The sequence below is a fragment of the Oryctolagus cuniculus genome, chromosome 1 (assembly GCF_964237555.1).
Source record: "Oryctolagus cuniculus chromosome 1, mOryCun1.1, whole genome shotgun sequence".
NCBI lineage: Eukaryota > Metazoa > Chordata > Mammalia > Lagomorpha > Leporidae > Oryctolagus > Oryctolagus cuniculus.
The window spans coordinates 117,327,373-117,343,662 of NC_091432.1; the positions used below are offsets into that span (position 1 = coordinate 117,327,373).

At 39.2% G+C, this 16,290-nt stretch overlaps 1 protein-coding gene across 1 annotated transcript; it reads right to left on the reverse strand.

The window, feature by feature from the left end:
- Positions 1 to 14,220: 14,220 nt before the first annotated feature.
- On the reverse strand, positions 14,221 to 15,168 carry LOC100345816 (olfactory receptor 10G9-like). The gene has a single exon (XM_002708324.3). The coding sequence runs from the start codon at positions 15,166 to 15,168 to the stop codon at positions 14,221 to 14,223; it is 948 nt and encodes a 315-aa protein (XP_002708370.2).
- Positions 15,169 to 16,290: the final 1,122 nt, after the last annotated feature.

Here is a 16,290-nt window from a genome sequence, read left to right on the forward strand (position 1 = left end):
TCCTGAGGACCCTGAGTAGCAAAACAAATTAAAGCCCTATTTGAAGAGTTTGTTTCTACAGAGTTTTCTTCTTGATTTCTTCTTTGAACCAAAAAGAATTGCACTATTCATTATAGACATAGAGTTTTGTCAAAAACCTAGTTGTAAAATTGGTGAGTAGTAAAAATTGGCAAAACCTCAGCACTTCCTACTGTTGAACATGTTGGGGGAATCACAATGTGTTTGCATTTATTATGTGTTTCCTCATTCTTCTTCATATTTGACTAAGATTGCCTTAGTCATGACATATGGATTCAACTTTGCATAGTTTTGTAAAGGTCTCAAACTTCTATAAAATCATAAAATAATATAATGATTTCTCTGGAAGCCTTAGCATTACAACTTTCAGTTGCAACTCAGTTCCAGTTCAGCTTAACAGTGGAAAAGTCTGCTTTATCAGAGATCCAGAAGTGAAGATGTGCTGCAGCTGTGACTGTAAACATTGCATCTTTGCTTAGTCCTCTTTACTAAACAGGCAGATCTAATCCTCCTTGGCATATTTGAGATGGTTGTATTTAGATGGCTTAAAATCATAGAATAAATAATAAAAATTCATAAATATAAATGGGTATAGGTTAAGAGGAAGGGAACTGTAATCTGATCATTCATGCATTCATTGCGGCTCAGATTTTGATATGACTAGGAAGGTATGGTATAGGGTACGGCAAAGAATGGGAGACAGACCGTGAAAGGGGATAGCCTGATGCAGTGATCATGCCTTGATGCTTGTGCTACTGATCAGTGGACTTTGGAAACACACTTTTCTTTTTTTTTATATTTATATTTTATTTTATTTAATGAACATAAATTTCCAAAGTACAGCTTATGGATTACAATAGCTTCCCCCCCATAACTTCCCTCCCATCCACAACACTCCCCTCTCCCACTCCCTCTTCCTTTCCATTCACATGAAGATTAATTTTCAATTATCTTTATATACAGAAGATCAATTTAGCATATATTAAGTAAAGATTTCAACAGTTTGCACCCACACAGAAACACAAAGTGTAAAATACTATTTGAGTACTAGTTATAGTATTAATTAAACACCTAAGAGTAATTGTGTATTAATTACAGAGTTCAACCAATAGTTTTAAGTAGAACATAAAAAATACTAAAGGGTAAAGTATTAAGTTCTTTTTTTCTGTTTCTTTTGTTTGTTTGTTATATAGTTTTTTTTTTTTATTTAATAAATGTGAATTTACAAAGTGCAGCTTTTGTATTGTTGTGGCTCCCCCCCCCCCAACCTCCCTCCCTCCCGTGGCTCTCCCCTCTCCCACTCCCTCTCCCATCCCGCCCTTCATCGAGTTTCATTTTCAATTACCTTCATATACTGAAGATCAACTTAGTATATACTAAGCAAGGATTTCATTCTCTGGTAAGGAAACAACGTGGCATCACCAAGGCTCATCGTGCTGAGCATAGTGTGTGCTAGAGATGTCCACCTCAGTTTTCACTTGGAAATATGCTGGAAGATTATAAATGCTATAAAATGTGTAATATGCCAAACCATACTGAAAGTAAGTTCAACTTTTAATGATGCTATACAAGATAAAAATCAATGTCTTCATTTAATTGAAAACATTATTGAAATAATATAGAATTACATGAATTTGTAAGAAATAGTGCACAGAGAGGATCCTGGCTTATTTTCTCAGTTTGCCCTAATGGTAACAGTTTGCAAAAGTGCAAAGAAATATCAAAATTAATATAACCCACAGGTATTATTTTGATTGCCCTGGTTTACTTGTATTTGTGTGTGTGTGTGTTTGTGTGTGTGGATAAGTACTCCACATTTTTAACACAACTCTAGGTTTATGTACCCAGCATCAGATCAAGATATTGAGAAGTTACAGGAATATAACACTCTCTTGTGTGATACTCTTTGATGCTAACATTGACCACTTCATAAAGCTGTCAAGTACTGGTATTTTACTGGTTTGAATGTTATACAGTTCAAATTTGTGTTGTTTGTGTCTTATATATTTAAGAGGCAGGGAGGGAGGGAGAGATTGAAAGAGAATGAGAGGAGAAAATGAAAGAGATTTTATCTACAGGTTCACTTCCAATCGTCCACAATGGCTGAGGCTGAACCAGATCAAAACTGAAATCAAGGAATGCAATCGTGGCCTACATGTGTGTGAACGGTATCCAACCACTAAGACATTACCTGTCGTCTCCTGTTCACGATGAAAACCAGAATCAGGAGGCAGACTGGAGCAGGAACCGAAGCTCTCTCACATGGGCCATTTCAACCAGGCTCCATCTCAACTATATGTCAAATGCTTGTCCCAGATTTTATGGGGATTTTTATGTTTTATTTCCTCGTGTTTTAGAAAGGAGAGGATTTTCCTTCCTGAATCCATCTGTTTATCCATTCAAAAACTAAAAAATGCTTTGAATGTCTGCTGTTTACTACTCACTATGAGTATAAATAATAAACAGACCTTGCTCTTCTTTCTAAAGCTTGCAGTCACAATATATAAGAAGCACAGGGTTTATATGAAGATGAGTCCTAAAAATTAGACAAATCATGAAATACTTAATGGGAAAAGTGATTCTTAATCTTACAAATGTGGGTAAGTTACTGAAACACAAATCAGTAATCGAGTAACAGTTATATTTGGAGACACACCTGGTATCAACATACAAACAAGACTGAAGAAAAATAAGCTTTAGGGCTGTGAGATAAACTAAAGAGCTTTTCAATTGCATATTAGGAAGAAAAAAGCATCAAAATCCAAGTTTAGGAAGCAGCAGTAAGAACTGAGAGTGTGGATAGGCAGCAGATAGTGGCCCACTTTGTGAAGAGATAAAGTTGATGGAGAAGCTTGTATGATTTGGCAGCTTGGATATAGCTCACTAAAACAGAGAAGCAGCAACTTAAGGGAGAATGAAGTTGTAACTTTGGAATGTTTGGGTTGAGTACCTGTGAAAGTGTCGGGTAAAACTATCTGATTGGCAGCGTGGCTGAGATGAGACAGCAGTGGCCTACAGAGCTGAGTGAGCAACAGGGCTGGTCACTCTAGGCTTTAGTTTGTGTTGCTTGCTGAGTATGTATTTCCTGAACATGGAGAAGAAAACTTCTGTTGTGTGTTAGCACAAAGAGGAGGCAGATCAGGAAATGGTAACCATTAACCCTCCTGCATATACTAGCAAGTCCAAGAAAAGGAAGATTTAGAATTTTATACAATTTATTAATGCACCTTACTCCCAGAATTGTTTCTCGCAGCAGCACACAAACTCTTATAAAGACTGTAAATTGAAAGAAGCCCAAAACAGCAGGTATAAAAGCAGCTACCCCTTAATAAACCTCAATAAAATGTTGAATTTAGAGAATGCAAATATGCCTCAATAAAGTTCACAAAGGTAGGGGAAAAAAGACAAAATTATAACTTTTAAATATAAAACTATTGGGGCCGGCACCGTGGCTCACTTGGTTAATCCTCTGCCTGCAGCACCAGCATCCCATATGGGCACCAGATTCTAGTCCCGGTTGCTCCTCTTCCAGTCCAGCTCTCTGCTGTGGCCTGGGAGGGCAGTGAAGGATGGCCCAAGTGCTTGGGCCCCTGCACCCGCCTGGGAGACCAGGAGGAAGCACCTGGCTCCTGGCTTCGGATGGGCACAGCGCCAGCCGTAGCAGCCATTTGGGGAATGAACTGATGGAAGGAAGATCTTTCTGTCTCTCTCTCTCACTGTCTATAACTCTACCTGTCAAATAAATAAAAACTAAAAATAAATAAATAAAACTGTTATTTCTAAATATCCATGACAAAATTGGTGGTATCAGAATTAACCCCCTGTAAATAAATATATAACTGTTGCTCTCTCTTGATTTCTCTCTCTCTCAACCGCCCTCCTTCTCTCTTCTTTGCCCCTTCCCCCTGCCTGTCAGATTTTCCCCATCAATAAACTCTTTCCCTTAAAAAAATAAATAAATATAAAACTGTGTAAAATGTAGTCATATATTATAACAATTGCTAAAGGAAATTCTACAACTATGTGGAATGATGCCAGATGGAGGGATCAAACAGAGAGAGAAGGAACAAACAGCACTGGACAGGGCACAGGACATTTGGACTCAGAAAACAGTACTCAAAATATGCAATTTGGGACTTCAAACTGTGGGTATGCAGGGACCAGTAGATGCAGGGAAGTTGTGTTCCCCACATAAAGGCAAGGTATGTCAGACTCATATCACAGAGGAAGAGACTGAAAAATCAAGCCCCACACCTGGATCCCAGAGGAACTTTGTCTCAGGCCATCCTCTGTTCTCTATACTAATTCTCACCTATAAAAACTACTGGGACCCCTCTAAAATGTCCTGCGGCCCCTGCTTCCTTCTCTAAGAGCAGGATATGTATGTCTCAACCATCTGCTCCCTCTTTGAATTTCATATTCCCTATGGCTCCTGAGCACCTATGTGCATTAATAAAAGTGTTGCCTGTTTTCCAGTTAATCTGCCTATTGTCAGTTTGTTTCAACTGACTCAACTACCAAACATCCAAAAGGAAAGTTTGAGCTTTGCCACACATGCAATATATTGGCTGTTTAAAGTACCAACAGTAATATCTTGTGGGGTTTATAACAAAATCAGGATGATATCAAAATTGTATGAAATAGCTACATGGAGATAAATGGTTGTAAGATTGTGGAATATGTCAAAAGGATCAATTAAAGTTGATTATGGGTTATTTAAATGATATTGGATATCAGAAAAACCTTAGACTGTTAATAATTAAAACAGAAAAGGTAATGAAAAAGTAAAATACAACAATGAAAATAGTTAATAAATTCATTAAATAATTTGATTAGTACAAAAGAAGAAAGAAAAAACAAGATAAAGGGAAACATGGAAGCATTTAATGTAAGAATGGATGGTGAGAATTCACCAGAACCGAGAATGAGTGGAGTTAGACTTCTTAAAATCTGCCATAAGGGAGCATGGGCAAGCAGGCCAACTATTAGCTGACACTTGCTGAAATATCGATTACAATCTTGGAGATATATATTTATATCTGGGGCAGATTGTCACTGGCTAGGGGCTTTTCTGTCACTAGTAATTTTCTTATTGCTGCTAGGTACTTTGTTATTACCAGAGACCTATGTGACTTCTCCATGAACTCAACACATATAGCAAAAGGTTAGACTATTACAGAAGCAGTAGCCAAGTGCAAATAAACAAAAATATTAACAGGCAACCTAAGAAGGAGTCATCATTTAATTACACGTCATTTAAAAGAAACTACACCAAGTAAAAAGACACACACACACACACACACACACAAAATGGAAAGTAAAAGGATGAGAAATTTTGCAATGAAAAATAGCACAATTTTTTAAAAAGTAGTTGATATGAATCTTGATGCGAATGGAATGGGAAAGGGAGCGGGAGATGGGAGGGTTGTGGGTGGGAGGGAAGTTATGGGGGTGGGGGAAGCCATTGTAATCCATAAACTGTACTAAAAAAAAAGTAATTGATATGGCCAGCACTGTGGCTAGCTAGGCTAATCCTCCACCTGCGGCGCCAGCACCCCAGGTTCTAGTCCCGGGCAGAGCACCGGATTCTGTCCCAGTTGCTCCTCTTCCAGTCCAGCTCTCTGCTGTGGCCCGAGAAGGCAGTGGAGGATGGCAGTAGATGATGCACGGAGGAGCCTAAGGAAGAATCGTGATAGTCACAAAATATTATAGGGCAATAGTCTTCCCTCAAATTTTATCATCACATCAACAAGACAAATATAATAACAGCACATTGCAGTAGAAGGGGATTCAGCAAAGTGATTGTAGAGAATAATGCTACCAAGTATAAAAGGCAGAACAACACAGGACTGTAGAAAAATGTGAAGCCTCTGGCACTACAACTACAATCGCTAAATACAGTCCAACTTCTACAGATTAGAATAAAACATCATGTTAAGGCCTCTTCATCTCCAGGCCTGTTACCCATTACAACACGCCCAGCTATCAACAAAAAATTACAAGATATAAACACAAAGAGAAATATAATCATCAGAACCATTCCAATGTCACAGAGATGTTGGAATTATCATAGAAGGAATGAAAATATAATTAGCACAGTAATATTCTACTGGAAAAAATAGACAACATAAAAAAATAGGTAGGTGATGTAGCAGAACAGTAGAAATTCTTTTTTTAAAGATTTATTTTATTTATTTGAAAGTCAGAATTACTCAGAGAGAGGAGAGGCAGAGAGAGAGAGAGAGAGAGAGAGAGGTCCTCCATCTGCTGGTCCACTCCCCAGATGGCCACAATGGCCAGAGCTGTGCTGCTCCGAAGCCAGGAGCTAAGAGCTTCCTCTGGGTCTCCCAAGGACTTGGGCCATCTTCCACTGCCTTCCCAGGCCGCAGCAGAGAGCTGGATTGGAAGAGGGCAGCCGGGTCTCGAACCAGTGCCAATATGGGCTGCAGGCGCCTCAGGCCAGGGCTTTAACCCACTGTGCCACAGCGCTGGCCCCAGAAATTCTAAGATAGAAACAAAAGGACCTGCTAAAAATTGGAAACACTAATACAGGTGAAGGATGCCCTCATAGGCTGAATGTTTGTACTGTTTGTCAACAAGTTTCGGAAAAGTTTAACCTCATTAATCTCATTTAGAAAAAAAAAAAAAAAAACTGTGAAGCCATGCAGAGACATAGGAGTGGATTTGTAGTGGCAAAGGATACTCAGTCTACCACAGACACCTTTGAACACACGGGAAAGTCTGTCAGCTTCACTCTTAATGCTGAACAGAAATTAGTATGGTCTCTGTTAGGAATGCTGATTAGTAAGCAGCAGGCTCCCTACTATGCTGATTCTTTCACACTGATGTGAAGAGCTTTTCCCAGATGTGAATGACTTGGCATATTTTATTATGCTTTGAAATCTTTTTAGAAACATCACCAGACATGTGAATAGATAGCCAACGTCTTATATTTAAAGGAGTAGTAAAAAATCCTCATTTGTCTTATCTATTAAGATTTCAAACCCAGAGCCTTTATCTTCTTTTGGTATCTGATGGTCCTGAGCACTGTCACTAGGACATCTTGTTGCTGCACAAATCTCAGTCATATTTTCAGCACTCCTGTGACTCCCTCCAGTTTCTGCTGAATGTGAATCAACTCTATGGATGATATTGAATCTTTAGGATGGCACAAGTGTCTTATTGATCTTAAAAGCTCATACACTGGTATGTTTTGAGGGATATACAAAATGTGAAAATGAAGTCCAGTAAAAATACATTTGCTGATAGTAACTTTGAGTTAAGGTATGATAAGACTCATCTGTAAAATGCTCCTCTATTCTACCATGGAGGAGGTCCCTTTTATCTTAGCAATTTCACCCACAGCATGAGAAAACCCGAATCACATGGTAAACGTTTGAGTTAAGATCCTAATATCATCCACCCAAAACTCTGTCTACCTGCAGAGTCCTGATAGGATAGCACCTTCTGACCTTCATGTGGCTGACTGGGTGCAGGTTCTTGCCAAGATGATGTATGGTCTGGATCACTAAGGAATAAGAAAATGTTAAATGTCTTGGACTTGGTCATTTATGCCTCATTTTCCTTTCACTAGAATTAAAAGATTCAAATCAATTTAAAATATGAGGTCAAATTCATAAAATTTCCCTTTTCCTTGTGACCTCATATTTTAAATTGATTTGAATCTTTTAATTCTAGTGAAAGGAAAAGGGAAATTTTATGAATTTAAGGTACACCTCAAAACACATAAATTGTAGTTAACTTTATATTGTCCAAGCTATGTGTGTGGATTATAATGACTTACATAGTTAGGGCAGGGCTTTGTTATTTGCATGTTAATTCTCTTTACTTTCAGAAGGTGGTTCACTTCACTGCTTAACTTAGGCTAGATTGCATATGTCTTACCATGGCATCTCACATATATAAGGTTACTTTAATCAGTTCATATAAAAATGGAATTGAAAGATAAGCTTCTTTGGTGCTGAAATATTTTTGAATTCATACATAGCTTTCTTTTAAATACACATTTTCCATGGATTTTTAGAACAGCGCTTAATACATCATGACACTAAAGTCCTCTAATTACTTGTGTGCTCTCCATTAGACACTGGCATTCTGGAACATAAATGCTGTCTTGAAGCTCTGTATCTTCTGATCCTAAAATAATAGTTACCTAATTAAATTGGTAGAAGGAATTATTCAATTGATTAACTGAGAAAGAGCAAAACTGAACTGATGAACAAGTATCAGCATTTGGACTTTTATAAAAGTCACTTTATTCAAGATTTGATCTAATTCGCCCTATGCTTTAACACTATACTTCTTATTTTAAATCCTTTTTTTTTTTTTTTTTTTTTTTTGACAGGCAGAGTGGACAGTGAGAGAGAGAGACAGAAAAGTCTTCCTTTGCCGGTGGTTCACCCTCCAATGGCCGCCGCGGCCGGCGCACCGCGCTGATCCGATGGCAGGAGCCAGGAGCCAGGTGCTTCTCCTGGTCTCCCATGGGGTGCAGGGCCCAAGCACCTGGGCCATCCTCCACTGCACTCCCTGGCCACAGCAGAGAGCTGGCCTGGAAGAGGGGCATCCGGGACAGAATCCGGCGCCCCGACCGGGACTAGAACCCGCTGTGCCGGCGCCACTAGGCGGAGGATTAGCCTAGTGAGCCGCGGCGCCGGCTTTAAATCCCTTTCAACTGCTAGTTGACTCAGGGAATGTAGATCAGACACACCATGACCATACTCACACAGTATTTTAGAAATACAGGTTAACAAAGAAATTACACCACTAATAATTATCCCCTGTGGGTAGCATCTTAGTTCAGTAATTCAGGGTTACTCTTTCAAGGAGACACTCAAGAGAAGAAATCAAAATAATGTAGAATGTGATGAAAGATTGATGAGGTGGAATGCAAACATCTATTTTGGTTTCATTTTATTTTATTTTACCTTATTTTATTTATTTGCGAAGGAGAGAGAGAAATGGGGTAGGGGAGGTGGGAGGGCAGAGAGACAGACAATGCTCCCTATTCTGATTTCTCTTCTTTTTCTTACTTTTGAAAACAGTATTGGTAGCATTTAGAGCTTAATAATGACACCATGAGTAATTATAGAAGAAAGCTGTCCTAATTACTATTTGATGATGTAAATGTTCATTATTGAAGTATTAATATATCCCATTAATATTTCAGATCATTCCCTAACATTTCAAGTCATCCTGTCTCCTTTGTCTTTTCTGTTTATCCATCTCTTGTACCCTTTTCAATTACATGAGGAAGAAACATCAGAGGAAGGATCAAAGGAAATCCTCCAAGTTTCAGGTGTTGGCTTCAGGCCATTCTTGGCTCACAAGAGACAAATAATGGAATTGAAAAGAAGAAAAATCTTTATATCTACATGGAAATCTCTACCCAATAGAAATTATTATGGACTCAAATCAAGAAAGTTGAAGCTTGATTAACACAAAGGAAAATCGCCTGTTTAGAAGTGACATCTGATATTGTGAACACTTCAGACAGAAAGTGACTGTTTAAGAAGATGAAGGGTCAGTAGCCAGGAGAACATTCTAAAGTGAACCTAACCAAGACTCATGTGGGTTTAGGTAGATTGCTATAGGCTAGGAAAATACCTTTCCTTGATAAGTCTAAAGTTTAATATGGAACAATTTCAATAGAAAGCAAATAGGATGATATAGTTAGATTAAGTATTTAGAGTGTAAATCTGTTAGAGGTTGAAGAATGCATGAGATTTGTTTTAGAATCTATGGAAAACAAAGTTTTTTTAAAAAAAAATCTTACACTAATGTTTAAAATGTAACTATATAAAAGTAGATGCTTAGTTATTTCCATGATACTAATATTCATCAATATTGACCTGCACCCTGAAAAACACGGAATGTTCCTGAGATTTCCTGATAACAATGTAGTATAGACATTAGCAGCATGGATTTTGGTGTCAAATAATTCAAGATCAAAGCAAGCCTATATCTCTTACTATTTGTCTGAATTTGGATTACATTATCTGTATAATAGCATTTTTATAATGATTAAAATGAGAATGCTTATGAACTATTTATTATATTACAAGTGTTTTGCCTATAAATTAGTCTAGAGTGACTCTGTTTAGCATAACTACAGCATTGCATGTATTTTATTATATTTAAATTCCTTGAAAATTAATAGAGAAAACTAAATTTGTCAAAATAGCTAATTAATCAGAAGTGTGATGCTTTTAAAAATATTGTGTAAATTATGAGTTGAACAGAGCTTGGCTCCTCAAACTCCTCAAGGTGTTCAAAGTTTGGTGTCAGTGTCCAAGTTGATTAGGGGTGGAGAATTGACCTAGTTGTAGCATCTGAGAATAGGTCTGGTGGGAGGTCTTTAGTCACGAGGGTGCTCACACTTCTTGCTAAGAGTCAGCTATGTGAGTTGTGTTTGGCATAGCTTCTCTGCTTCCTGGCTCATCTGCTCATCATTGTTTCCCCACACCTGCTTCCCCGTGGCCAGCCTCTAACCTCATCAGATGCCAGACTAATGCACCTGCCTGATTCTGAACTGTGAACCTCCAAACTTCAAGATAAAATAAACCTTTTCCTTCCCAAGGAACTCCTCTTAGATGTTTTAAAGTAATGAAAAATAACTAATAAAATGACTAAAAGTAATTCATTATCAGTGATTTGAAGAAAACCATATTTCTATATTTTCAAAATTTTTAAAAGTAAAAATAAACAGAAAGGTTCCCAAACATAGAGAAATATACAACTATCTATTCACAGGAAGGTCACAGTTCACTAGTCAGAGTCAACTCAACCAAGTCTACCCCAAGATATTATAATCACGCTCTCCAACAGTAATGATAAAGAGAAGACTCTCAAAGCCATAGGAGAAAAGAAACACCTATGCCCCAGTCTGCCTAACTGCAGACTTCTCAGAAGAAAACGCACAGGTTAGGAGAGAGTCGAGTAAGATTTTCACGGGACTGAATTTAAAAAAAAAGAAACGAAAAAAAAAAGGTTTTCAAAGGTATCCTTTAAAAATGGAGCGCTAAAGACATTCCCAAACAAAAGTCAAGGCGCGTCCCCCCCCTCCCCTTGCCACCCCAAGCCGGTCCCAGGGTCCCTCTCAGGTTACGCGGTCCAGACTCCGCGAGCGGCTCCAGCCTCACAGCGCGACCCGGAGGGGCCCCAAGCAGCCAGCGGCCTCCGCTCTCGCGGTTCCCGTCCCAACGTCCCTGTGTCCCTTCCCTCCGCGCCGGCCGCCCGGCCAGCTCCTCATTCCCCTGCCCTTCCAGGCCCCCATCAGTTACCGGGGGCTGGCAGGGAGAGCCAGGCGCCCGGAGCTGCGCAGGCAGTGACTCAGGGCGGCGGCGGCGGGAGGAGCAGGAGTACACTGCGATGTTATATACAATATGGCACATAATAGCTTAATGCTGCATTATTTATAACATTACATTAATATGAATAAACACTATAAATGAAATTATATAATAGATTAATTAATATCAGTAAAAAGTATGATTAGGCTTCTGCCAAAGAAAAAATATAAAAGTACAAAAGATATGTGAGAAGATGCTCAACGTCATTAATAATCAGGGAAATACACATCAAAAGTGCAACGAAGATCACCTGTTCAGATGGCTATTATCAAACATTCAAAAAGTTAAGCTCTGGCAATAATGTGGGAAAAGAAGGATTCTCGTATACTGTTGATGAGAATATAAATTAGTGAAGCCACTAAGGAAATCAGTATCAAGATTTCTAGAAAAATGATGAATTAGGGGTCGGCAAAGCTGCTGCCTGCGATGTTGACATCCCCGATCAAAATGGCAGTTCAAGTCTCAGCTGCTCAGCTCCCAGTCCAGCTCCCTTCTAACATGTCCAGGAAAGCAGCAGAGGATGGCCCAAGTACTGTGTTCCTTCCGTCCATTTGGGAGACCCAGATGGAGCCCTCAGTTTCTTCTGCCTTCAGCTTGTACCAGAACCAGACCTTGAAGCCATCTGGGGAGTGAACAAGAGAATGGAAGATTCATTCTCTCTCTCTTTCTCTCTCTCTCTCTTTCTCTCTCTCTGTCTCTCTATCTCTCTCTCTCTCATCACTCCCTCCTTCAAACAAATAAACAATTAAAATAGAATTACAATATGATGCAGTAATTCTACACCTTATTATACAATCCTAAGGAAAACAAATTAATATGTCAAAGAGATTCTGTACACCAGATTCTTGCAGTATTATTGTCAATATACAGTAAAGGAAATGTGGTACATGTATATAATAAATTTTTTCAGGGTTAAAAAAAGAATTAAACTGTCATTTGTGACAACCTGGATAAACCTGGATGACATTATATTTAGTGAAATACATCAGTCACAGAAAGACAAATACTGTAATATGGAACTAAAAAGGAAAAGTTGAGCTGAACTTAGTAAGAAAATTGAACATTGGTTACCAGGAAATGAGGGTTGAGAGGAAAGAGGACATATGGGTCAGAAGATGCAAACTTGCAGTTATAAGGTGAACATGATCTGGAGAACTAATGTACAGGATGGCAATTGTGGTTCATAATAATATACGTGTAGTGGACATTTGCTAAGAGCATAGATCCAAGTGATAACACACAATCAACAAAGGTAACCTGTGAGGCAATGGATTTAATTAGCTTTATTACCAAAATCATTTCAAAATATGTTTATTTTAAAACAACATATTCTAATATATATATACACATTCATTTCTCAAACATATGTCAAAAGTTGGAAAAATCAGTACAATTACTATGTTAGTGGTAAGGAAATTATTGAAATAACCTGTAAACATGTGACTCTCAAAATCAGACTCCCTGGAAGGTGGTAACAGATTTGAATTTTAAAACTGTTAATTAGAATTTATTATAAATTAACCCTTCTCAGTGCACTTTTACTTCTAATAACTTTTTTAATCCTAATAACAGTATTTTGAGAAAGACTTTCACAGGTGGGAAATTCACATACAGAACATAAAATTGCTTCTAAACCGATTTGAATTTGTGTTTGTTTTATATGAAGTCCTAGTACTTCTATTCCATTCCATGTAGGTGCCCACAAGATGTACAGCACCTGGGTTACAGAACTATGCATTAGGATTTTTCGAGTGCTTTGTTTGTGCCAGACTTTGTCTGTTCTGTGCAATAAATACACTGAAATCCCATGATAACAAGTTGTCTATCTACATGAATTGTCTTCAAAAGTTCTTGGAAAATGTGTACTGTAAAAAAACTAGATACAGCTTTCAACTTTGTGCACCTAATTCAACTCATATTCTAACTTCATTTTCAACAGACTGTTTGAAGAACACTCATTTTCTTTTCTACCTTCTAAATGAAAAGTACCATTGGTCCTGGTCTGTAATGTTGTTCGTTCCGGCTCTGGACAGGTTGTAGCTTGATATAGGTGAATTCCATGACTCGAAGATGATGGCAGAAGGAACTATCTGGACAGCATGGCCAGCCACTACCATCTACAGAAAGCAGAACCACCATAAGCCTGCCCTGAACTACAAATGGACTTCTTTCTTGTTGGGTAAAATAGGAAACTCCAGATCAGAATATCTTATCTACTGATAACGTTGTCTGGGACCCAATCTCATTTACCAACATAAAAAACCTGCAGGGTTCTCATAAGGTAGTTGTTGTTTCCAGTAACAAAAGGATCACATAACTGCAAGAACTTGGTAAAGAAATCCTGTGAAGAGAGACAAAAGTCTACTTAGAAAATTAGGGGGTAGCTATTATAAAGGAGGAATTTCCACCCTGGTGTGCTTACACACAAGGAAACTGTACAACTGATAGAACAGTTAAAAGTATTCACGCCTCTATGCCAGAAAGAAATGATCTCTAATATTTATTAATACCCCTAAAGCGTTTTTCCATGACTGTAGGTTCCCAATATTGTATGCAAAACTAATCAACAAAAAAAGCATATTCCCTATGTAATTATATAAACAAGTGAATTCTCTGTACCAAAACCAAATCACAATGTTTATAAAAAAGTAACAAGAATTCTATTGCAGGAAAATAGAACAATAAAATATGATATGTTCAACATAAATAAAAAATTCATGAGGAAATTGTTGAAAGACACATTACTGAATGGGCAATTTTGAATAATTTCAAACATGGAGAACATGGATAACTAATTACGTCACTTTTTTAATGAGCATGTGTGTTTCTTTGTTTATTCACTCAGAACAAGAGCAATTTTGTCTTTTAGCTTCAGGAGAGCTTTCTGCACCTCCCTGTTCCTCAGGGTGTACACAACTGGGTTGAGCAGTGGGGTCAGCACAGTGTAGAAAACAGCCACAACCCCATCCATGACATCCTTGGAGCCTGGCCTCAGGTAAATGAATATTCCAGGGCCAAAGAAACACAGGACCACGATGCAGTGGGAGGCACAGGTCTGAAAGGCTCGGTGCCTCCCCTCTGAGGTGCGGATCTTCAGGATGGAGCAGACGATGGACACGTAGGACAGCACTATCAGGAGAAAGCAGCCCGAGGCCACCACCCCAATGGTGACAAAGATGACCATCTCATTGGCTGAAGTGTCTGCACAGGCCAGCTTGAGGATGGGTGGTGCATCACAGAAGTAATGCTGGATCTGGTTGGGCCCACAGTAGGGCAAGCGGAATGTCAAGGTGGTCTGGACAGCAGAGTGCAGGGAGCCACTGAGCCAGGTGCCAGCGGCCAGCAGGGTGCACGTCCTGCCACTCATCATGCTGGTGTACCTGAGCGGGTAACTGATGGCCAGGTAGCGGTCATAGGACATGACTGTGTAGAGGAAACACTCGGTGCTCCCCAGGAAGTGGAAGGAACAGAGCTGCGCCACACAGCTGTGGAAGGAGAGGGCCCCGCCGTCCGGGGACACCAAGGCCATCAGCATTTTGGGCACCGTGACAGTGGAGAACCACACGTCGATGAAGGACAGGTTGGTGAGGAAGCAGTACATGGGGGTGTGGAGGCGAGAGTCCACGCTGATCACCAGCAGGATGAGGAGGTTCCCCAGCACGGTGAGGACGTAGACCACCAGGAAGACGCCAAAGAGTGTGGAGCCCAGGGCTGGTGTGTGGGGAAGGCCCGTGAGGAAGAACGTTGTCACAAGGCTCACGTTCCTCACTGCCGCTTCCATTGGCCTCTCTCCTAGAGATGAGGTATAAAGACAGTTAGCACTTAACTGAGACAGAGATTTCTTTCTCTATGTGGCAACTGTGATAACTTTGGTCGATAATTATAGGGTTATACTTAATTTTGCTTGTTAATTTTGCTTGGCAAAATCAATGAAATAACTTCAGCATCTTATTGTGTGTCTCTTTTTCATACACTCATACACACGCAAATATGCTAAGATGCAGGGTTTTCTAAATGTGCAATAAAAATGTTTGCTATGAAAAAATCTAGCTTGGATTACAAAACATTTATGTTCTAGGATAAAATTGTTTTTATTCTATATACTGTGAGGATTTTAGAGTGCTGTGATACACATACACTGACACACACAAACCTCTGGAGATGCATACAAATGTATGCAGAAAAAGCATAGGAGAAACCTGTACTTTTAGCTTTTTATTGCTATATTTTAAATTACTGAAAATTTAGTGTCATTAAGCATTCAAATTTATGTTCTCACTTTTCTGTGGACAAGGTAGCTGGGCCCTCTGCTCATGGTGTCAGCATGTTTTAATGACAGTTTCAACTGAGGCTACAATTTCTTCTTACACTCTGGATCCTCATCCATTGTAACAAGATTGTTGGCAGAATTCCTTACATTGGGAATGAAGACACTGCTATCTGCCTAGTTGTGGACAGATTGTATCACTCTCAGCCCTGAGAAGTCACCCCAAGACCCAGAAAGCCCTAGTCCCTAGGGTTCTCCTAACACAGCCCTGTCCTTCAGACACAGCAGAGTGTCTCTACTTTTAAGACAAAGTGTCACATAGCATAAAACCTCAAGGGAGTGATGACCCTCATGTTCAGTGGTCAAACCTACACTCAGGCAGAGCTGACTGTACAAGGAGAGTACACTAGGCAGTGGTGATCTTGGAGGCTATTTGAGATTCTACTCAGCACATTCTACTTCCTCTTCAGGGTTCATAGGGAACCTTAAACAGCCAAGAACTTAGCAGCTGTTGATGGTAATGATTACTTGAAAATTCCACAGTTCCCAAAAATCATTCTCCAGTTTCCTCATCTGCTGCCTGGCATTGTTAACATCTCTACTGACTGGGTAGTTAAAAGTATGAGATAAGGTAAC

What these genes read in the sequence shown, in the direction of transcription:
- LOC100345816 (XM_002708324.3), bottom strand. Translation starts at nt 15,168, where the DNA reads ATGGAAGCGGCAGTGAGGAACGTGAGCCTTGTGACAACGTTCTTCCTC.